Source organism: Argopecten irradians, chromosome 1 (genome assembly GCF_041381155.1).
Source record: "Argopecten irradians isolate NY chromosome 1, Ai_NY, whole genome shotgun sequence".
NCBI lineage: Eukaryota > Metazoa > Mollusca > Bivalvia > Pectinida > Pectinidae > Argopecten > Argopecten irradians.
Window position 1 is genome coordinate 52,295,494 of NC_091134.1, and position 25,789 is coordinate 52,321,282.

The 25,789-nt window shown below is 34.2% G+C and overlaps 1 protein-coding gene across 1 annotated transcript in view; it reads right to left on the minus strand.

Moving 5' to 3' along the window:
• LOC138310731 (uncharacterized) overlaps positions 1–1,743 on the minus strand; it is a 59,297-nt gene extending 57,554 nt beyond the window's left edge. Inside the window, exon 1 of the mRNA XM_069252073.1 lies at positions 1,226–1,743. Within this exon, the coding sequence (XP_069108174.1) occupies positions 1,226–1,285 (60 nt within the window). The 5' untranslated portion in view covers positions 1,286–1,743. The remainder of the gene's footprint in view (positions 1–1,225) is intronic.
• Between the last annotated feature and the right edge of the window lie 24,046 nt (positions 1,744–25,789).

Below are 25,789 nucleotides of genomic sequence, written 5' to 3' on the forward strand. Positions count from 1 at the left end.
AAAAACAAAACGGTTATTTGCATATCTATCTTCATCAAAAGCCATGTCATGTTGAGACAGGATTTTTTTTAATTGGTCCTCGACATTTATTTTACCAATGGTATACCTAAAAGTAGTAAACAAATATTTGTTTGCTGAGGACTGATGATGATCCTGTCTATTGGCGCCAATGACATCATTGGGATGGTATTTACCAATTTAATCAAGATATTTAATTTCAAATTTTATTGCAGCATCAAAAATAATATGATTCCATTAATGCAGGATACGAAGCCATTTAGTTCAAAGCTATAATATAAATTAATAATTTGTCCAATTAACCGTGGTGATTCGCGCCTGATGCTGTAAATAATGCAATAATGACTTCGAATGCCATACAAACAGACAGATGACTTGATGTGAAGCAGTGTTATACCAATGCAAATGATTTCGTAGACTGGTGCTGTTTTAATTAATCAACACAATATTGTTTATAAGCGATCAATCGATGCCTACGATTTCTATGTATTATGAATTAAACATGTTTTCCTTTATTAACTTGTGACAGCAGTCACGGTCGATATAATCTACGAGTTAATATATCGCTTCATTAACTACATTTTGTATGATTCATTGACACAAATGCTGTATCATTTATGTCAAAAGTAGGCTAACAACTTGTTAGATCATCTGTGTTGCATTGAAACCATTATGATGTAATATCTTTTACTAATTTACGAAGGACAGCAATGACATCGAAACGCAAAATAACATAACGATATTTCAAAGAAAATATTACGTGTTATGCAAACAATTACATATACGCGTGCCTCAATTAATTCTGCTGCGTCAAAGTATTTTTTCAATAGGTTCTTTAGAAAATGTTTTAATTTGTATGTAAGGACATAATTCGTATACTTATTATACAGGTTTATTGAAGAACGAACGATTTGTACCCTACTTAGATATATCAAACAATATGATTCATCATACATGCTTATCTTTTGTTCCAGAGTTTTCTAAGCATCTATTACATTGTCATATTTATGAAATATTTATGTTACAATATAAGTATTGTTAAACACATAGCATGTCAGACAACTATGATATTTATGATACATTATAGTGACAAAGACTAGGCATTTTTAATCCCTCAGCCACTGCATCGGAATATAAATGTGTGTGTGTATAGCAAATGGCTTTGCCGCACAGGTAATATAAGTAATATACAAATTGATGTACTTACGTAGCTAACCAGGTAGACTTGTCCAATAAACGTCAGTAGGAACGTTGACCGTAGGTCCATATTTGTCCAAAGAAATTCCACAATAAATGTATAAAAGAATGATACACTACAACTTTATATAGTTCCAATTATAACAAATACCAGATATGATTGATACAAAATACCAGACACAACAGCTATCAATATTAAACAGATCAAGAGACTAATAATCAGTACGATTGTACACATGTATAAAACATGATAGCTGTGACATGCTACAAACACGGCGTCAGTGGAGGACTAAATATGATAAAACACTAGTAGTGAGGATTGTCAATCCCGGGAACACCCCGCCTGGCATTGCCACCGCTTACTCTCGTATGAACGATTGCTAACATAGATGGGGTTGACAATGATGAAGACAGCGATAGTGCTTTAATGAGAATGGTTACAGGATTGCTGGGCGATGCCAGTGGCGAGCACAGAGCACACAGTCTATCATAGGGAACCACACAAACATATTACCCGAAATCGTCCCGCTATTAAACATGCAAGGAATATTCCCGGATACCAGATATAGCATCAAATATTTTGACATGAATCTTATTTCCCAAAGCGCAAGGTGACACAATGTTATCTACAGGGGCACTGATTGTACCCTTAGAAGTTATCCTAGATCTTCACACTGCTCATTCGACTTGTTCCCATGGGCTATTTACACACATGACCGTTTTACCGACGATGTCTGGGATTTTCGTTAGCAATTAAGAAATGTCCAGAAATAAGTTTTCTTTATTAGGTAGACACGCAGCAATTACAGCACTTGTCAGTTAAACTGATATCAAAAATATTTATGTGTCAAAGCCGAAATGTTGCGATCACATATATCCCAGTAAAATTTGTAGGCGTGGATGATTTGCTGCCTTTATCAGTTTACCATTACTTTTAATGGAGATCAGGAACGCTTTACCTCAAATGTACTCCCGCCCCGACCCATCACATTGAACAAATGCTTTTCGGGGAATATTACAAGGGATAGCTATCTCAACACAAAGATACTTTGTAGTCCCTGTAGGATATATCTTGTCATCGTAAACCATTTGTTTAACTATGAAATATTCCTCTTTGGGGTAGTTTTATCGATTTATAACAATAATTAATAATCTTTTTGATTTTAAAACCCCACCATGGCACATGTGAAGGGCCGTTAATACGATTTGTCAGGACGACATCCATGTATCGAATTTACAATAAACGTATAATTTAATAACACACAACACTGGATAGCATCGATTAAATGATTGAGTTTCCATGTTTAAAATCAAAGATGGAAAAATCTGACAAGAGAACACTTTACCATCACCATTTTTACATAGATTTGTCGGCGTGATTGATTACATTTGAGATTAATTAAGAGTAAAGGCCATCCATTCAAATGCTCGGTAAAAGACATAAAGGGCATTAAGTGACGAATTCGTATGCACTTCACCGCATTATCTTGCCAATTAACGGAGATGGCAGACCATACTGAATCGCTAAAGACGCGAGTTTCGGGGCGATGGATTACAACACGACGCTCAATTAAATGACAATTCGGCTATCTTTTTCGGGAACCTAAGATGGGTTCTTTAAATATTTCTAACTTTCCGTGTTGACATGCAACTTCTCACATGAAGCACTTTACAATAAACGACCATTAAATGCACACGGAAATTTAATTGTGCAATACTCAGCCTATTGCTTAACACTACTACATTAAAACGTTTCTTGTATGATGATACTTCAAGGTGATGATTCTATAATAAAAACAATATCAAGCGATGAAAACACTTTATATTAAGATTAGATGCGGTTAGGATTATTAGGTTCAACACCCTAAGGGCATTTACAGACGGCCAGCCGTGTGTGTAAATATCCAAGTCATATCTCCTTACACCGTCGAATGTGGTCAGAGATACCAGAAAGCATACCTCACCCGGTCACTTCCCACTTTATCATGCTGGGCGCCAAACCAATGAATGGAACCAATGGAACCAAGAACCTTCCTCGCAGAGGTGAACGCTCAATCTGAGGCAGTTAGGTGGAAGAGAAAAGATAATGTTTCGAATTTAGTCGCCTTTTAAGATGATGCAATGGTAGCATAAAGTACAATTGTAACGTCATACCTGCAAGTAAATACGAATTGCTTTAGATTTACCTAGGATAACATACTCTTTGCGAATTCAAATTGTTTTTCTATATCTTCTGTTTTGATTCTACGTCTTGTTCAAAAACAAGTTGGAAAAGGCGACTAAATGTGGGATATTGTCTTTTCTCTTCTTCCTGGCTTCTTTCATCCAGCTAGTGTCCATCTTGTGGTCTTGGAGTGAAATATGCTACCTTTTTCAAGCAGCTGTCTTTGGTGTTTCATTTTTCAGTAACAGTACACTGCATACCTTTGTTATCTATGTAAAAACAAATCCACTTCTCGATAATTATGTTTCGTTAAGACTTCACATGCTAATTTTAAGTCAATACAGGTATTATGAAAAGTATCAAACTTAAACTGCGAGTGTTCCTACTTAGTAATATTCACACTGATGTTATATGCACTTTTTGATAAAATGTTTCGTAGCAATATCTTTATCCGATGGAAATAAATAGTTGAACCACGATGTAAACACCTACAAAATTTAACTCAATCCATTTGATATAATCATATTCAAATTATGTATCATCAGCATAAGATAACATGTATTTCCATGTTGAATGTCAATACATCTAAATCGATCATATGATGTCCTTGTAGCATTGGTTTTGTTGCAGAAAATAATGTCACATGCTATCTTGTCAGACACTGGATACCTTTATATACAGTCAAACCTCACTATATCGAAGTCTACGAAACCATGCTATCACTCCAAATAGTCACAGTATACGAGTTAACTTTGCTGCATTTATAATGATAATGTTTGATTGGGACCAAATGAACCCTCCGATTTAACCAAATTTCCATAGTAAATAAATGAATTCTAGTTAAAGAGGTCCAATTGTACTTCTTCTATTCATCGTATCTAGGTCACATTATGCTAGCTATAGCCACAATTTATTACAAGGAAACATAACACGAATATACCGCAGCATCCGTCTAAACATACACACATTCACACACACATTATATATGGAAGGCCAACCTTAAATAACCCTGGCTGTTAATAGGCCATTAAAACTAGTCAACCAAACCAAATCTCGGTAACGTGGATCTTTGCATCCGTGTTTGCATCCTTGTCTAGGTCGTTAGTGTATTTGGTGGTGACGTCCCAGCTGTCTAGTTTATGTGATGCCCCGTGTACCAATGTATCCCACAAGTCCATACCACTAATGGCGGTTTTTACTTACCATCACCAGCTCTGCTGGTGTTAGTGACATGGAGAACGGATTTTATCGGGAAAAGACTATAGGCATTAAGTGATAAGATGACTGGTTATTGTTAAATGGAGTGTGATTGATATCACGTACTCGTGGCCTGTAGATATGTCAGATGACGTAAGTAAATTATCAGCACCAGCATCATAGTTTAATACACTGTCCGCTTAATGCTTCAGTACGTCAGCACTGTACTTAAGTATCAGCAAATATTGTGTAATATGTTTGGCCTCAGGTACGAGATGGACCATATAAGGCGTACATGGACATCATATCAAACATATTCCATTTGCTATATTTAGATAATCGTATTATGTAATCCTGTTACAGAGTATTTATTGTCGCCATATACAGTATATACTTTTATATGAATTTCTTTTATCACAAAAAATAATGCTTACTTATGCCGAACTTAACAGCTTTTCACAGTATATTCGTTTATCTGTACCATTTATTGTCTCTGCAGACTATCAGTTTTCTCACCGTGCTCAAATCTCTATTGATTGTTACGTATACACTTTGGGTTCATTGTACCTTCGTCATTCCCAACAAGCAGTCTTTTTTCTCCTCCTTGCTCTGTTCTCTTTACCTTTGGTTTTTACAAAATAACGAAAACAAAACATAGTCAGAGTTCATAAAATTGGAGTGAGAATCCCGGACTGTTATGCTGGCGTCGTTCTTCCCTTTTGTTATTTACGGCTACGTTTCAAAAGCGCAGCTAAACGATGTACTGTATTGCTACGGTGTTCTGTATTGCTGAGCTAGTTACATCAGTCGAATATTATAACGTGTTAACGAGATTAAAATTTAGTTTGCTTATTACGATCACGTTTAATGATAGCACATTATTTGTAATGATGAACAAAAAATGTCGAAAATATCTACTTTGATGACACACAATAAAGGGCACGTTTCATTTTCACCCATCGTGATCTCAGTAAAAATTACCCGAAGATTAAATAAACTGGTAAATACACGCATCGCGGTCACAGATGTATTGAAAATAAGTATTGCCTTGTTAGGAGATTTGTTATCCAAATTGTAATGTATCAACAGGCTTGATAATTGTTTTCATATGGAATCAATCGCTTGTAAAACTTTATCGGCTCCTGATTGTAGTGCATTGTAAGTGCATGAAGGAGGTGTCTTTTTTCCTTTTCCAATTAGCGGTTTCAATTTTAAAATATGTACTAAACAAAAGAGGGTAATAACCCTGAGAGGAAACAAAACATAACTATTTATTAAGTATTTTTTATACAATTCCAGTGAAAACATGCATTGATGCTCTCCGCATTCAACATGTGGTGATTCCAAACCATACTTAGATGACATAGAAGAGAGCTAGGTATATTTGCTACGGTTCTCTCTATATACGAATAACGGCGGTAATAGCACGTGTGTCCTAACCTGCACGCGAACTGGTGTGGTCAAAGCCACTATATAGTAATTTGGTTTAAGTTTTCGGTGGTCATAGACGTCACGTAAAACTACCATAGACAGAATGCAACGCTGCACGAGACGCTATCTGACATGAAAGGGAAAGCAAGATTCCCGCCACTGCTGTGAGCTATAAAATCAAATCATGGTGGTCGTAACCACGCGTGAATTAATCTCGACTACACGTAATCGTTAGGTAGAACAGCATTAATGTTGTATCGAGTTCAATCTGATCTTCTTATCAGGCTCAAACCTGACAGTTTTTCCTCTGAAACAAAAGCCTCACATCATCGCATGTGATTGCCCTGATTGTCTATAATTAAAACACACTTTACGTACGGAAGACGTTGTCTTTGGTTCTTTTAATCTAAATGTTAGCATCGGAGATTTAAAGCTTGTTTTATTTAGAATACCGGTGAGGCCTATAAAAAAGAAAACAAATGTTTAGTGCTGCATTGGCATCAAGCTTCACTGAATCTAACTAATTTTATATGGAAAGGTGTGCAATAGCTTTTGTGGCTTTTGTGCAAGATAACACATTATTTAGATGTATCAATAGAGTTCAATTTGTGCTTTGAAGATGAGACATGTGATATTTATCATCGACATATTTTGGTGACACCAAAACTGGATTTGGTAGACAAAATATAACTACTGAAAGCATCAGGAGTCTAAAGATCTTGCCTGTTTCTCCTCCTCAACGATGGAACGTTAACAACTGGTGTGATCATGATAAAAGGCCAATATTATATTAAAACGGCTTCTGTCAGTTGCTAATCAGGTTAGAAGAGATGTCGATATATTTGCATGACTCCGATACCAAACTTCCCATACATGTCTGTTACGTTTCTCGTTGCACAGACAAAACAACCATTCTTCCCTGTTCCAGCCGTTCGTGCTGGTTGACATAGTAATGCTAATATAACAAAATGAAGTATTGCGTGCCTACCGCATCGGTAACAAACTTATGTAATTTAACATCTATGGTTGCGAAACATATTTCTATACAATGTATAATATCCGTTTTTCAATGACAGAAATTTGATTCTTGCCTATCACGCTACAACGTCACGCAATGGGCATGCTGTTTTCCGGAATTAATGGCACGACTACCTGTTTATATTTTATACCGATTTGACTTTGTCTGGGTCTGCTTCTGTGTAAATTGTCAAAGCTGGTGGTTAAAATTTGATACTGCCTCTCCGTCCTCCTGAGAAAATCTGGTCTAGTGAACCACATATGGGAATATCGTACTTTTCGCTAGAAATTTGGTTCCAGCCATTTGGTAAATGGACACCTCATTTTGCTCAACACATATCGAGAAGAATGCTTATCTTGTTCATGTATAGTTCTCATAGGAACACTTCAGCTGAACGGTTACGTAAAATAATTTGATTTTTATATTTCAATGTTGTTTTATTTAGTGCGTGGATGTGACTATATTACTTTCCGGGTAATAAGTCAGTGACACAATATAGACCTGGATTTACAGTATGTACTTTCAGAACACAAAACGGATACGGACATACCATGTCACAAATTTATATTTCTCTTTTTCTCTACACTTATCATCAACTCAACGCCAATGTACTATCAGACTAAATTGTCTATTGAAGTTATTCAATTGAGTGAGTTGCACCGGTTATCGTCATTTTATGGTATATACCTGTAGACTGTGCTATCAATAAAATTGCATCGGAAAGCCACCTTTAGAACATTTTGTTTTATAAAGACAACCTAAATTTAGATTAAGGTTCATTGTTGTGTAAACTGTTATATCGGATTTGTGGTATACCGTTGACTACGTAGGCGTTTGGTGGACTTCAGTAATGCTCACCTATTAAAGTGTATACTTTGTTACCTTTCTGTTTTAAAAAAGTATTCACGAAGACGTACATAGAATTGTTAAAGCATAAATATTTTTCAAAGTTTCATAGCTTTTTCAATTTCATCATGAAGGCACTTGCTTCGATCATCACAAAGGCCTAATCCGTTTTGCTTCTACTTTGCCTGAAAAAGGTTCCAGTACCGCGTTTTCGTAATCACTAAATGACATGCTAGTTTGTAATATAAAACTGAAGTGAAATAACAAGTTTCACTTCCATATTCTCGTGTTTCTGTCCCACTATTAATGCATTTTCAATCCTCTTCAGTGATGGTGTGACCTTCAAACATAAAAAAATTGCAATCAAACATCGAAGATGAGCGATTTCTACAACAAATGGAAATACATTTGTACCATACCTGGAGACAAATACATTTATTACAATGCTTTTTAAGATTTTCAAAATATTCGTCTGTAATAACACCTTCTCTTTTTTGCTTTTAGAAATAAGAAGAGATGTAATAAAATGTCAATTATCAACAATACTGTTACGGAGGGCTTGCTGGCATTTTATCATGTACACACCATGATCCAAATAAGATGGCGGACTCATTTCCGGATTTTACCATGTTCAACTTCAATTGCAAAATCTGGCTAGAGCAACGTGGCTATTGATTTAGACGGCAAGAGACGAAGGTCTCTATCATTCTTTGGCAGTTATGCAACGAACATCACCAAATTTTGACAGCTATTTCGTCGTAATTATCCGTCCAAGAGGAACAACCAGATTTCGACAAATCATACCTCGAAATGTCACATAGAGTAAATATTTTAAGATGATTATGTTGGCCGATCTTTGATCATTCCGCATCATTTAGAGACATCTCTCTTAGCGTGGCAGTATATTTGATTAATGTCTTTGATTCCATTCCAGAGTGACAACTTTGTTTCTAAATTGATTAATAGAGATAAAATGATTGACGTGTGCTCGGATATTCTCCGCGAGTGATTGGGAGAAATTAGTTCCTATGTAATTAAAACGACAGTTATTATGTCATACGCTAATGGTATCCAAAGGTTACCGAACATCCATCAATCTCAAGAAATTATAAAAAAAATGTAATAATTATTGTCAAAGTGTTCTGACTTATTATATCACCAATCAAAATTAAGTTTGATAGGATCCAATTACTATTGTCAAAAAATAACTTATGCCCACCTTATTATAAAACTGATTCAAAAGTCAAAAGCAGTATTCATTCAATGTATTCGAATGTTCTGGATATAACATTTTATTGAACCAGGTGTTTCAGAACACCAAACTTCAGGATAACCACTCGCCACACAAGTCTATTCAATCAGATTAGGATGGTGACAATGCCATTTTACACATTTTTATATGTAACAGCCTAGATTTCCCCCACGAACGAAGCAGAATGCTAGTTATTTGTATATATTTTGATGCTCTTAACTAACACACACGTATATTTTACTTAGTATTTTAGTAGCATTTAGCTGCTTTGTGTAAATTACAGTATAATTACAAGATATTCTTTAGCAATAGTCTTAGCTCATTTTTCGTTTGTTTTGTTTATTGTTTTTATATGATTCAACTGTAACATTATAATGTTTTTAAGAAATTCCGTGTGTTCTCATACATGATCGAGGTCATTATAAGTAGATATTCGATATATCTTAATGATCATTGCGGTATTGCCATTTTACAGTGGGTAACTTATCAACGCATAGTCTTGCAAATGTTTGAGTACAATGTATATGAACCTCGACAAAATTATCCGTGTGCTAACATGTTAGTAAGATAAGCTATGTTAAAAATATGAAGAAAAAAAAGATATTATATGGAGTTAAAAAGAAAAATATTATTTAACAATGAGATACAAACATGTATCAGCATAAAAATAAAATCCATTTTCGATAACTCTGGTCTCTGATATATAAATCTTTCTGAAAACGAAATTGATTTTTCAATATTCATTTCTTTAACATAATAACTGACACTCTACATATGTTCGAGAACGATAAATACTTTCCCTTATTGTATTACCACCTTACAAGCCATCTATACTCAATTGTTTTCGACGTAATAAGTTTTATTCATATTTATTTTAAATCCAATCCGGTTCATTGAAACAAAAAGACAAAAGAGAACAGCGGGTTAAACAAATTTAGGATACATTTATTTCAACTGGGGGTATATAGCTCGTTTTGAGAATAATTGACCATGATATTTGATTATTTTGGATGGGTTCTGTAAGATCACACACACCCAATACTGTTATATGTGATATACGTGATCCGATCGATTCCCCGTCTTATTACACTCTCTGATGGATCTTAGCTCGACGGCTATTTGATTTACACACATTTAGACAGCTTCGCTTCCAAAGTAATTCTCTCAAAATAGAACCTTTTGATCGATAGCATGGTATTTAAGACATTTATGTATGCATTTTCTTATTAAAGTCTAGATAATACGGCCTTCTTACTGCCAAATAATACATCTTTATTGTCATTTTAACAACAGATTTGATCTAAAATGATGTAAACTACGCTAATTTGATAATCTGCGTGCGCCGTCATCAATCGTACCGGTCGTATCATCAAATCTCGTATAGGCTTCCTAAAGCTTTGAAAATCTAGCAACTAGTTTAGAAAAACTGAACAAAACCTGAATTTATACTGTTTATTCTATGGAAAGCTTTATACATATATAAAAAAATCTTAATACCAAAGTTTTAAAATTCCATAATGTCTTTATATTATTTATGCTATGTTAGAGTTCTTGTTTAAGAGCAGGGTGCAGTTTAAAGAAAACATATATTCAATGGTTTTACAATAAAGTCCATTTACCTATCTTACAATAACTCTAACACACCAAACAAATAGTTTCATACGTAGCTTAATGTTGAAAGAGGAATTTATAACAATTGTCACTTGATATTAACAAATGGATAACGATTGGGTTAAGTTTCACGGATTTAGTAGGAAAATGATGAAATGCTAAATATATGTTTGCAACTCAGCATAAATCAAGAAAACAATATATACATTGATAAATAAGCTTATAAGGTGATGCATGTGTTCTGATTTTGTATATTTGAGCTTTTATTTGTTTATGTAAAATGCAAATGTAAAATGTAAGATTTTAGATACTCACCAGACATTTGACTCACCAGACAGTTATTCGTTATTCGAATAACGAAGAACTGTCTAACTTTACTTCTGGCCGGGTAAAGTAAAGTTAGACAGTTCTTCGTTATTCGAATAACGAATAACTGTCCAACTTTACTTTGCTCGAATTTTAGTGCTAGTGTCAGTTGTTTTCCTCTACGATCTTGCTGACATTAGTTAAACAAATGTGTGTCGGAAAATTACCGAAATGTTGTTTAAAATGCATTAACTATGACATCGAGATTGGTTTGGTACCACTTAGAATGTTGACCTTCATCTGACTGCTTTCCATACGGCAATGGAAATATACATTCATTTCAATGCGTGCGGCCAATAGAGCCTTAACAATACTCGTCGAGCCCGACGGAGAACTTCCGGAATGTGTCTAGAAGAATGGAGTTTTATGATCGTGTGTGCTAATGGATTCACAGTCGGAATATGGGAGTCCATGTTTTCTACACTTTCTCCTTTCTACCATAAGTACAGAACTGGACAACACCATCTTTAATAGGTATATTTGTGTTATTGTTCATGTTCTTTTCTTTCCCTTTCAGTTTTGTATCTCTCCCTACACTCATTTAATATAACACTATGAAACATCATTAGATGATATATGTCGACCTTCATTAACTTAAAGTTTAAGTCCTATAAGTTCAAGATAACGTAGGTCGACTGTAGATAGCTGGTCCTTACATCCATGTATAACACTGAAAGTGGAATGCATATGTAAGGTAAATGCTGCTTATGATAAATTGATGGTGTTCACCCTTATTAATGCTTCTCCACTCCCTCCCCTAAGTAATTGAAAACAAACAACGATACAAATGTATGTCACATATTTTTAAGACTGTGCGTATTGAAACACTCGTAATCATTTCCAAATGGGAATTAATTCATCTTATTAAAACATCAAAGTAAATGGATGATGTCTGCATTGTTTCTGTTGGCGGACTTCTAAGATATAACACTAGTTTTAAGATCACTTGATTTTCATCCTTTGGTTGAATCTAAGTAATAAGACGTATCTTCTATCTGATAAGAATACTCGTAAAAACCGCAACTTTACAAACACAATATATCAATTTGAATTAGATTCGTGTCCCTTTTCTTAGATGCAAGAAGGAGAGTTGTGTGATGTATATGGCGGGGATGATCTACCACAACTTTCGGTCACGAGTTTAAAGTTCAAAGCGAATGCTTCCTCATCCGGACGGGTGGACCTTCAGACAATGTAGTAGTGACTAAAGAGTTAGGCATAAAAAAGTGGTTCCCCAACAAGTGACAGTTGTTTTCTTTATGTTTTTGAAACTCCGGTAAATTGATTTTCACATTTTGAAAAACTAGTCAACTCCTATATCAAGAGATGTAGGAGTTGACCAATGAGAGTCACGATAGATGTTTACACACACTGGGATTTGTAAACATCAACGTTAACCAACAGTTGCAGGGCTTATCACATGATTTTTCCATAGTGATGGGATAAATACATATGCTAGTATTGTAACTGCATTGATAATTTCTATTTGGGTAATAACGTACTTATTTCGCAATGTTCGAAATCAATATTAATATTGTTGATGATACTCTACACTTTGTTTGTTTGATTAATTAATGTCCTATTAACAGCCAGGGTCATGTAAGGACGGACTCCCATGTGTGGGATGTGTTGCGTGTATGCGTGTTTTGCGAGATTATGTTATGTCTTCTTGTATAGTGGAACTATTGCCCATTTTATAGTACTATACTAAGCAGCAAACCCCAACCGGTCACATGAAACTGACAACGGGCGAACCAGTCGTACAACTCCCTTAATGCTGAGCGCTAAGCAGAGCTTAAATTGACTTTGGCGTGTCTCGGCCAGGGGACAGAACCCAGAGTCTACCTCACAGGGGCGATACTCTACACACATTAAATACTCTATACACAATAAGTATCGTTTGGAAGCATGATGTCGCTAATTGAAGACATTTCGGAATCCGGGTAATCAAATGCAATTTTATTGATAAAATTCCTTATGTAAATAAAACACGGTTAATTATTAATGTTTAATTGCCGCTGGCAATATTGCTTTTTAGAACAATGGACTTGTAATACATTGGACTATACGACCTAGCACGATAACGAATACAGATATAACACACCTACGCCAATTCAAAAAGCATTAACTTTTTTTCTATCCTGACTTCAGGTAGTGATCTACCACATGTTATAGCATTTTTTTCTGATTTTTTCCAGTGTGTCTTTCCACCGTCTTTTTGAGACCGATTTATATAACAATCCTTTAAGAGCTGATCTCAAGAAACATATTCTGACACTGATAATCGACGGTGTTTTCTTAGCATTGTTCTTATTAAATAGTCGAACAAGAAAATATCTCATGAAAAAATATCTGTTATTAAAAGAAGCCATTCCCATCATCATGAAGTATCACTGAGAAAACTTTTAAAGCATAATTTTATATAATGCAGATGTGTTGACATTGTATCGTAGTCTCCTGAGAGAGAGTTTTATATTATATGTTATTTCATATGTAACGTGTGTGAATATGGTGTGAGAATACTTCTGAAAATGTAAGATCTTTAAAAAAGAAATCTTACGATGGAATATGAGTTGGTTACCATGGTATCGAGATAATAGTCACTCTTCATGGAATAGTACCATTTTCCGACAAGTATCATCAGCTGTTTCATAAATAAAATAGGATTGCCAGAGGGAACTATTGTTCAATGACATTTCTATTTAAGCAGGCATTATACTAATTTGTCGTTTTTTATAGGGAATTTTCTCTCCAGCAAGCGTTTGGATACAAATTTTAAAAGCTGTTTCCAGAAAACGTCATAGTAATATAATATAGGCTTACCTTATACTTCCCTCGCTAATCACTTGAAATTGACTAACCTGAATATCGTTTTATTTTAAATGAAAAATTAAACCATGTGCACATTCGTAAGGAGTGGATATTCGTATACACCGTTATAAACGCCGAACCGAGTTTTACATGAAGACATTTACAACGTCTGTATATATACCTAACAGCAGGCAATCATATTATAGAGTGGCTATATTTATTATCGTTTATGATTTCTGCTTTCGTTTTATTTAAATTGAACAATATTCTAAAATCATATTCTATAATGCCAGCTGTTACTTTCCTTTCCAGAAGTATATTTATAATGTTGATAACTGATATTTTTGTACATGCTGGTAGTATGCTGCTGTATAAGCCCGCTTTATTTACGGTGCTTTATACACTACTTTGTTTATAGTATCCCCAAATGGAGGTAGCAATCGTAAAACGGTATCTTTCCCAGCATGATTTGTGGAAATAATCGTATGGCATTGGCTATTTATATTAAAATTACATTGTTAATGAATCTATTTTTAATGGTATATAATGTCTTATATGAATAAATATATCTTAAGGTCGAAATATTGTAAAATATTATTTGCTGAAGAATACAGCAAAGCAATTAAAACAATGAGCTGTTTAAGAACCTATCTTTCAACTACACTGTAACTGCTAGTTGGTAAATGTTCAATAGTTCCATCTAAAAGGTAACGGGTTAAAAGACGGTTTCGATCTAGAAAAACCGAAGCTTCATCAACATAGTGCTTAGGAACGAGTTCTAAAATGAGCAAGCAACAACACTAAACTATAGCTTATGTCAACGTATGCAGTTATTGTCCGTCCGTACGAATGGCCAGCGAGCAGACGATGACCCTCCAAACGAGAGGCATCGGTCCAAAATGACTGCCAGTCACGTAGAACAGTAGTAGCAGAAAGGTTTCGGAATCACCAGGGATATAACAGCCTCTTTCATTAAAAATTGCTTTAACTCGAGTATAACGCCGTAAGGTCAAGGATTATTCCTAATGCCAAGTTTCTTGGAGTCTTACATGAAAAAACATGGATGGATTTATATCAAGTTTGTGAAACTGTAAAAAGTATCTGCAGATAATTTGGTTTGAAAAGAAAGGCTGTGGTCTTACTACAATTGTTTTCGTTGAAGTGGTTAGGAATAACATTATCCCAATTACTGATAAGCATTTTGATGTGTTATTTAATTCATGGTGTCGTGCATTCAAGTAAATTGTACAAAATGAGGAATAATGTCACAGTGTGTCTATTCATTTCTCATCTATGTTAACACCTTCTACAAAGCGGCACTTGAAAGTGTGCTGGTATAAAGCTCTTCTTGCCGATGATTTTTTCCCTTCAATGCTATTTTATTTACAAAACACGCATACATATATTTCATTTCATATATTGCAATATAGCATGTGTAGCAGTAACATTGTAGTTTGCTAATATTACAAACATTGAAATCAGAATATATATGTAGTAATATGCTTTAATTTGTTTTGTTTTAATTCACTTAACAATTTATTACATTTAATGTATGCCAGTAACGCTAAAGTAACCAAACATTTGTTTTAGATTGTTTCTCAGTAGTTTTAAAACAATATCGTACAGATTTATCACACTAGATATTTATTGTCCCCATTTTCATATTTATCAGTCGTGTATGTTCTTCCCTACACAGCAGTTTAAAGCTATTGTAGCAGCTGATGTAATGGAATGAATTGGCAAGTAAACATCTTTAAGTCGTTATTTATACAACGTTTAAGGAGTCGTTCTTATAGTGATGTGAATAACTCTAACGAATATATAGTAATTCTCTATCTTATCAAATGCTACTTTTAGACTTTTTATAGAAATTGTTTTTTCTTTAAGAAATCCTATTGTAAATATGGGTACTAAGAATGCTAATTTGTGTACTGATGGTGGTACCTAACCTTTAGGAACAACATATGCGGGTAGTAAAGCTGGTCCCAAAACAGATTTTATGTTTCGTCTCGTACCAGTAGCTTGGTTTCACGACACAATTGATCAATCGTTTTCTCTAATTAGTGGTAGAAATTACCTCCCTTGTTTATTGATTTATTTCTGGAGATGCATCGCCCTGCCGGAAGTGCACACATGGGAGTAAATTTGCGCATATGTAACATCCGGTAATCCATTGTATAAGTCTTAGTGAAATCCCGTTATACGGTGGTATTGCTTATCTGGGAACCCATTCAGCTTCATGCGTACGTTCTAAAAAATTTACTCTCACGTATTTCAATATATGCCACATTGTAAATAAATCCTTTAGATCTTGTTCATGCTGTGCCTATTGATGCATTGGTTACCTGAGGAAAACAACTTGAGGCAAGGTGTCTTATACATAGCTTGACGATATAAGGCAGGAAATCCTTAAGATGACATTTCGATCTGTATAGCCTCATAAAGCCCCATTTTTATCTGTTCATAGTTTAACAGAGCTTAATGAATGTGAAGAGATGGTTCATATTTTTTCGTCAAAAGGTAACTTATTGATATATATTCTAATATAACGCGCTACATGAAATATGTCTGTATCCCTTTATACAGATATGTTAACACAATGATACAATGCAGTGGATGGTATAATGCTGTAATCTGAAAGTTTGATAATCGTGTATTGTGTAACTTTGTATATAAAAAAGAACCATCTTACATTTATATAACTCTGTTGTTTTGTCCTCATTGCAACGTAGCAGTGTCCTAGTTGTGTGTCATCGACAGTTGATGTAGGGAATAGCACTATATTCCTAATATGTACCTGTCCTATGACATCACAACACGTGCCAGTGACACGTACATTGTTCTGACAAACAGGACACATGTGTTAACGGCGTTTACTATACCTCATTGTACTACAGCATCTTGGGATGGTTGAATTTAATTTGTAAGACATGTCAGAAGCTGTCATAGTCAGAGCTGATGGTGCCGAATCACAATATCAATCTGTCGTTTAGCATGTCACACCAATCAAGTTAACATACAGATACTTATATTTTTTATTTCTGTACTACGTTTCCTAGAGGATCTGACAATACCCCAGTAGAGATCTCGTTATGGTGACCTTTATATGCCCTTCACTTCAATTTAAATACATGTTCTCTATATGGCAACATTAATTGAAACAGACATATCGTCACAGCAAACATACTGTGCTCCCTATATGGGCGAAATAAATAAACTATTCTATCATTTGTCAGTAATTGTTGATTGGTCAAACCAAAAGCTCGTCTGAACGTGACCCCTAATCGGATGACGTCAGATGCTCTATGAATCAGAGGGTGAAGAAGGATTAGTATTTTAATTAGATCGCATGTCACATTTATCGTGAACTTGAAGATAACACTAGTTTCACCGTGTTATTATCAAACGAAAAGAGGTTTTTAGGACAAAATTCTCTCTAAAAGTACACTCGACTGTATTCTTAAAAGAGGGGTTCACTACAAATATTTCTGGAATAATATTTTAATGTGTCCTATACTGATACACTCGTTGGGAGAAATACAAAACTGGGAGAAATACAAAACGTTTACAAGACGGTGTCACGCAGGGGGTATGTCGTGTAAAGCAAGGCTACGAGGTGTTACAGACAGCTTACAAGAAAGTAGCATTCCATTAAACTGTGGGTTCCCCGTGCAATCACAGAAGTAAACAATGCTAGCATACCGTCAATAGCTCTGTCAAGTCACAAAGTCATCGTATATAATGGAGAATCCGCAAATGAAACACATCATCAATAACGATATGGAACTATACCGATGAGACAACTGAAATAGTTAGTCTGCTTCTTCAAAATCTGCCGTGATCAAAGGCCAGGTCGAGTTCGTGACAACTCATAATCATACATAACAATACACTTGGCATAGAACTGATAAACATTCATTGTTAGCCTTATATTTACTTTGGATTCCGACATGTGATAATTTATAAAATGTGATAAAATATTTATAAAACTAGTTTGAAAACAACTAAAACAATTGAAGTCAAATATCTAACACATGTTGGCAATGCAGTACTTCAAAAAACCTGTACTTTTAAATCCTAAAAGAAATAACAGCAAGCATAGCTATAGGTAAATGGTAACACCGAAAAAAAAACGTTTCAGCATACCATCAGCTAAAGAAGCTATATAGACAGACAATAATTCCGGTAAAAAATCTTGTCCTGTGTCTTGGTCTGAAATTGATATGAATTTGACCACAGTCAATTTTCATGTGAAATCCAGGTCAATTTCAGGTGAAATTCAGGTTAGTTTCTTTATCGTGAACTTGACTATTCTGCTCGTTCCAGTTATATTTCAGGTCAATTTACCAGAAATGATGGTCAATTTCAGGTTAAGAAATTTTGCCTGTGTAAGATACGAACTGGCAATTTCAAATTATATTCGCAAAATGTCTAACGATTACAAAGACAAAGAAGTTCCTCATTCCTTTGAACGAATTTCCAGATAGGATACTGTGTTTAAATAATAATTTTAAATAATTTTTGAATTTCAGAAACTGATAACTGAATTCGCAATTTTGAATTTCAGAAACTGATTACTGAAATTGTGACTGTTAATACAGAAATATAATATAAGAGTTTGACTATAGGGAATACACAGATTGATACATAAAGACATATCGTAGATAGATACATAGCAAACATATAACAAAAGCGTCCTCGTGTTTTTACAGGCCGTGATATAAGATATAGTTATTATTCATAGGATCCTGTCCTTATTTATCGTGACAAAGAGTCTTCCTAGCTATCGATTTCTGATTCACTCGCTATTGTAGAGATCATTAACCCACGTAATTTATTGAGAACAGATGCGCGTGCATGTCTGTTTCAAGGTAGGACTTGCCATCACAATGACGACTGTCGAGGAAACGACAATCAAACACATAGTTCTTAACTGTGGGATATATCTCTACATTTCCACGTATCCAACAAAGCCTGCCTTTTCCCATAGGGATACTCTTTACATAACGTCGATGCAATTTTCATGAACTTGTGAGAACATTGAGTAAGTTGGCCAGGGAGAGTGTGTACAGTTGATTAGATGGTATAATTGCATATTTCACGCAGAGCTCGGCAAAAACAGGCTCCTCTTCAAAAAGCTTTAGCCTCGCAACACGAAACATGAACATATTTCTAATTTTCTAGTTTAATCTAATTATACTTTATTTTTATCTGACCTTCCCATAACGAGTGTGTTTTGTTATTTTTGTCACCAATTTACAATAGTACCAGCTGATATTTCTGTATAACAAACAAAATCTGTTTGTCTCTTTGTCGTTCACATTACTCACAAAATAATATTATTCCATGCTGATTTTTATTGCAATCATTTTCTGACGCATGTCCCGTTGCATGGCAATTAGGAAGACATGTCGGCATTTTGCACGTGAGCTACATTTTATGGCTATCTTGCTGTTCCTTATGCATTTTCTCCGTGGCGCTGTCCGATATTCACTTGCAGCAATGACAAAATATTTGATAGTTAAAAGTGTGAGTTGTAACGAATTGTGTTTCGTTCAACTTCTCTTAATTAACAATTAGTTCCCCAAAATTAATGGTGCATAAATGTTTTTATTCTACAAATTTGAAATTAATTAATTACTCTGAAAACCATTTGTCGAAATTCAATTACCTTGAGTCAAGAAAACCACTTTGCTACATACAAGTACTACAATTCTGTAATGGACACACACACTCAATTCTTTCTGTATAATATAAGCTGGCGAATGATCAGTTTTCACTATATAATATATTGAAGCATTATTCTCAATATCTTTTGGGGTAATGAAAGCATAGGCAAAAAAAAAAAAACACACACACAAAAAAACGGAAGGACATTCTTCATACGCAAAAGCGTCTATGAAAAAGAATGTCCGTCCGTTTTTTTGTCTATGACTCCATAACCCCAAAATATATCGAGAATAATGCATATAATTTAATTCAGATAACTCACTTAGGCACTAATAAGGCATACATTTCCGTGATTTTACTTATTTTTGCAATAAAACGAATTGAGTTGTGGCGCAGTGATATCTGCCGCTTTTAAAGTTCCCCGCGCATCCGTTTTGTATATATGACGTCATAATACTTGACGTACAATCCTTTCGGTGTATGGAAAAATAACCTCAAAGATCGAACCAATAGAAACGAGTGTAAATAGAAATGAGTGTAACATATGAAATTAAATTATGAAGTGTTATATAACGAAATTTAATTGATTAACATCAGCCAAATGTATGTTCATCCACTGATTTTATCATTCACATGTCTATGTACCTGGATTTCCGATATTATCCTAATTTTAGATATTTCTTTATGAAATGATACATTATTGTGACCTGAAGAGATATTGAAATACTCCTTAACACTATCAAACAAGTCCCATTTGAGTGAGTGTGGCATAGCTGATCCCTAATTGAGGCTTCGAAAAGTCATTATACCAATTGATCTCCACCACACAGGGAGATATGTACGCTTTACCGCTCCAGTATGGGTTAGTAGATGGTACTTCACAACTTGCTAATGGATTAAATTGGATATGCTCTGTTTTCAGGCTCTTCTTTAGCTCCGGAACTTGAAGAGTACATCTATTTTCGTAAAATGTTGACAACGTCTGGCTCACAGCATCTCAAAGCACACACAATATGGTATCGGAGAGATCAAATGATATCTTAGACAGCGCCCAGTGTGAAGTGACTCTTAAGGACAATGCTAAAATCAATAAGTAACAATCACAAATGATACAGAACAACCAATTAGGGTTCGATGGCAGGAACTCTAGACGATTTTATCTGCTTGAGTGAGGGTAAAAAACTGGTAGTTAACGTTAGATGAAGTAGAAAGGAAGATAGTAAGATGTCTAAAGAGAAACATGCAACCGTTGCATGTCTGTCGGCTTATCAGCATGCTTACAGCATTATCATAGCGAAGCTTGAAGTAAGGTGTCCACCTGCACAATGGAGATCGTCGATATGGCAAAGGATTGTGGATAATAGAAACAATTGTCTTGTTTATTGCAGATATAATCGGATAGATGCCAGCGTTTAGTCTCCCTAACACATTTATGACACTTAATACACACTGTTGAACTGATATCTAAAGTACTTGAATGCTCCTATTTGCTGGTGAAGTGATTTACTTGTCACACTTAATGTAACGACTGGGCCATAAAGGTCGGGAGAACACAGCGTTTAATTATGTGTATTTGTGCATGTTTTTCAAACATCTTGAAGCGAATACAAGAAAGCCGTTATTTGTTCAGGAACAAGAATAGTACTATACAAATATTTATTATAGTAAACGTACATGTACACTTTCATTTCCCCCATGTTGACAATGTTTTTTATGGTTATTAAATATCCATTCCTATTCGACAATGAATATACTACTTTAAGGATTTAGTATGATTTTGAAATAATGAATTTAAATCTACACTTATACTGTAATTAAGAAACGTATATCAGAAATATCATTGATGTATTTCTGCTTTTTAGTAAACGTTAAAGTTTCAAAGGCAACAATATAGATATACATATTATTTTCGGTATAAGTTCGGTACTGTTACTCCAATATCACATAACTGATAACCGTCCAAATTTTATTTTTACTCAAAAACTGTGCCGTGTTTGCATCGTTGTGGCAGAAGTTTGATTCTAGATATATTCATGCTAAATTTTGGGATTTTACTCGTAAAAAGATAGCGTTACATTATACTCTTTTTTATTACACAGAAATTTACATAATATGCTATCTAAATCTCAGTCCAGACTGATCCGAACATCATATTGATATCGCTATCGAATTGGACTGATTATCCAATCTAAAGTTAGATATATTCTTGTTTGAATGTTTGAAATGGTGTAAATGGAATGTTTTGAAACTGAAAATATCTTAATCTTAAAGCTAGAATAACCATTTACTCGAAAAACTCAAATTGTAGATCTAACGTATACGTGTATGTGCTGTATAGATGTATAGTACTAGGCTTACCTTGTGTAGCCGCGGACTACTGTGACATCACAAGACCACGTGACCGCCTAGCTCATTATCTCTGAACCGTAGTCGACACTACCCGTAAATCACGACCAAAACCAACCGATAGCGCTAAAAGCTAGGCGATTCGTTGGGTGAGACTTAATGTTTCATTCATCCAAAGCAATATCCTGACGTATTATCAAAAAAAAAATTTTTTGGCTGCACAAATCCTTTAATGTAAAATGTTGAATGATGTGATATGTTATTTATTTGATAATTCACCGTTGATTTTAAAATTTGTAATGATTATTAACTTTAGTATTTGTTAGATAAAGAATATAGTACATTTAGATGCTATATTCGATATTTGATTCGGCCGATAAGACATTCAATTAAAGGGCGATAGTAAGATAATGTTACTCGAATCATAATATGAAAACCTGTTTTGAGGATCCAGACCAGGGGCATGAAACCAAATGTAGGGTATATATATGGTAGTTTGGTCACTATGGATATGTTTTAACGAAGAAATTGTTCCAAATTCAAAGACATTCTTCATCAAAGTTTGGTCACAAATCCTCGTCCTTATTAAGTTAAGTGCGCATGACTATTGTCTTACCACGGTATGAGTATGTGTGTGTATAAATATATATGAGAGTAATGTTCAAGTGTTGAGGGAACTATTTATGTATTGTAATGGATATAAATTGAGTTTTAAATCAGTCTACTCCTTTTTAAGCACTATCAGCAATTTCAAATTAATACTTCTCTGTGTAAAACAAAATACATGCATAATATCTGTTAGGAATGAAAGTTGTATGCAATTAGTATGTTATATAATTATGTGCATTTTTGGAAATAACTTATGGAAAAAAAAATATAAAAAAAATCAGTGCGCATGACCTTGATTAGTAACTATTTGAATGACCAGGTAAAGATATTCGTCTTTCGTGACGTTTATCAGATATATAATGATATAACTATTGTCTAGACGGGTTGCTTTGTCTCTTTGACATATCATGAGACAAAATTTATTCCTCATAAACGTCCAGTCTCCAGTCGATGAGAGAGACGTAGTTTCGTATTCTTCTAATAGACATTCTAAACTATTTGATGACATTAAGGATGTGCTCCTCTGAGGAGTCATAATTTTCTTGTATTAAACTTTTTTTCTCATATAGATTTTTGGAAATAGGAGTTCACACCAAAGAAATATGGAAGAAAAAAATACGTTTTGACAATATACACAAGATATCAAAACCATAATTTCCTAATTAGGTGTTTGCTATGTATGGGTGTTTGTAGAATTTATTTTCCAGAAGTCTTCTTCAAAAATAAGAATAGAAATGTAATTTTTTGACAAAATTTGCAACTGGCAATTTGCTACAGATATTTATAAATTATTTGAAATTCCCATAACTTCATTGATCTTTGTCGAAACGAGACTTCAACGGGACTGAAACCTCAGAAGAATACATCCTTAAAAGTTGAAAACTCTTTCTAAAATAAATATCAGACTATCTTAACATTCGGGCGACTTTATTATTATTCATTATTCCTAGTGTTGATCCCAAATATTTATCAATGGAAGTAAACAATCGTTTGAAATATAGTATGGTTCGACCGAGGACCGACGTGTGCTTCCATAACAAAAGGTGTTTTAAGCATGTATCATGTTAGTGATATTCTTACTTTTTCAAAGATGTGTAAAAATACAAGATTGCACATCCTCGATATGTCAGTACCTATCCTTGTATTGTCTTCATTGCCAACCCTTGACAGTGTCAATAAAGTATCGAACTACCTTGCGCATCTGTTGTCGCATTGAATCTTCAAATTAGCTATGGTATAGTTCAGGGGTAGATTTGACTATAGAAGATGATTATGAGAGAGTTCCTGGTTTTTTGTACTATTCTAATGAAGAAAGTTCCTGGTGTTTTGTACTATTCTAATGAAGAGAGTTCCTGGTTTTTTTGTACTATTCTTATGAAGAGAGTTCCTGCTTTTTTGTACTATTCTAATGAAGAGAGTTCCTGCTTTTTTGTACTATTCTAATGAAGAGAGTTCCTGCTTTTTTGTACTATTCTAATGAAGAGAGTTCCTGCTTTTTTGTACTATTCTAATGAAGAGAGTTCCTGCTTTTTTGTACTATTCTAATGAAGAGAGTTCCTGCTTTTTTGTACTATTCTAATGAAGAGAGTTCCTGCTTTTTTGTACTATTCTAATGAAGAGAGTTCCTGCTTTTTTGTACTATTCTTATGAATTCGTTTTCATGTCTTTGCCTTTATTTATTGTATTAACCAAATTACATTTGATGTGTAAGTTTGTACTGTACTATTATTGATGTGATGTCTGTAGTATGCAGGTTTAAATGTGAGTATATAACAGCTAAAAAGTACAAGTGGGTAAACTTTTAACGACAAATTAGATTGTCTAGAAAAAAACTTGTTTTGAAAATGGTTTCTAATGGATTAAATAGATAAAATAAATCCATGGTTGTTTCTTGTAAACAAACACATACATACACAGTAGGACACATTTAATTTGAAATACTACTGAACTTAAAATGAATTATAATCCCTGTTGTCATACATCAGTGTCCTCTTCATTGCGTTTATTGAAACTTGGATAATTTGACGAGATTTCTTATACCCTATGGACTTCAATATCACCGGGTTCCATTGTATATTAAATCGTCAGAGCCTGGTATTTGGTATTGATATAATTGAAGCTCTTAAAGAGAAGTCACAAGTACACATTTACTTATGACGTAATTTCATTCATACTTTGTTATTCTGTGTTACGTACCAGTGGTTGATTCGGTTCAAAGATTCTGCACATACGGGCTATTGATCCCTATCCATTCATCCAAAGCTCGCTCCCATGTATATTCTGTTAATCTGTTCACGGAAGCTTGTTAGCTTGACATGTCCTCGTAATCTCTCTAAAATTACATGAATGTTGTTGTATTCAATAGCGTTTTAACAAAATAGGTAAAGACAAATAAAAAAAAATAAAAAATGAGTTGAAGCACAAGAATATATATACTGCTCACCAAGAACGCAAGGATTCTGCCAACTTAAAGTAAAGTACTGTTCATCGCAAAGGCTCCTCGCTGCAGTTATAATGTATCTGTTATCAATACTTCCGGGTTCGATTTCCATACAGAACGTTATCGTGTCTTTCATGTATGTTCCTTAGCATACATTCAAAACGACTAGTAAACTCAGTTTTAACCATACTTTAAATAACTTTTAACGATGTCTTGATAGTTTAATTATTATTTTTATTATCATAGTCATGTTTTTTCTACATAGGATTTGCGTCGGTAAATGGATAACAAGGCAAGTGAACGCTTTCATTTTCATAGTGATTTATGTATTTAAATTACAGGTAAGTATTGACAACTAGATATCATGTTCTATAGTCAATCGTCATGGAAATGCTAGATTTCTAATTACGTGATTGTTTTGTAAGCATACTTGAACACCTATCACAAACTCTAATCTATCGTTTGACTTTTCAATGATACTCCACCTGTGCCATTTATTAACACTTTCATAATATCTCCATTTTTTCTGAAGAACTATCTGTTTCACGAGGAATCCTGACAGGATAATAAAATACCAAAACTTCGCTGATAGTTTCTTAATTAAAGCTGCTTTAATTTGGCCATTTTTTTCAAAAGATAATTAGCATTGATATATTATTCTTAAGTTCGTTTTTGGCAGACGTAGTACAGACAGCGCAGAAATCTTAAACTAATTAGTCATGTTTAATGAGTTGTATTATTACTGTTAACGAAATCTCTTCGAATATTGAAGGAAAAAATTTGTTTCATATGCTTCAAAGATAGAAATAGGAT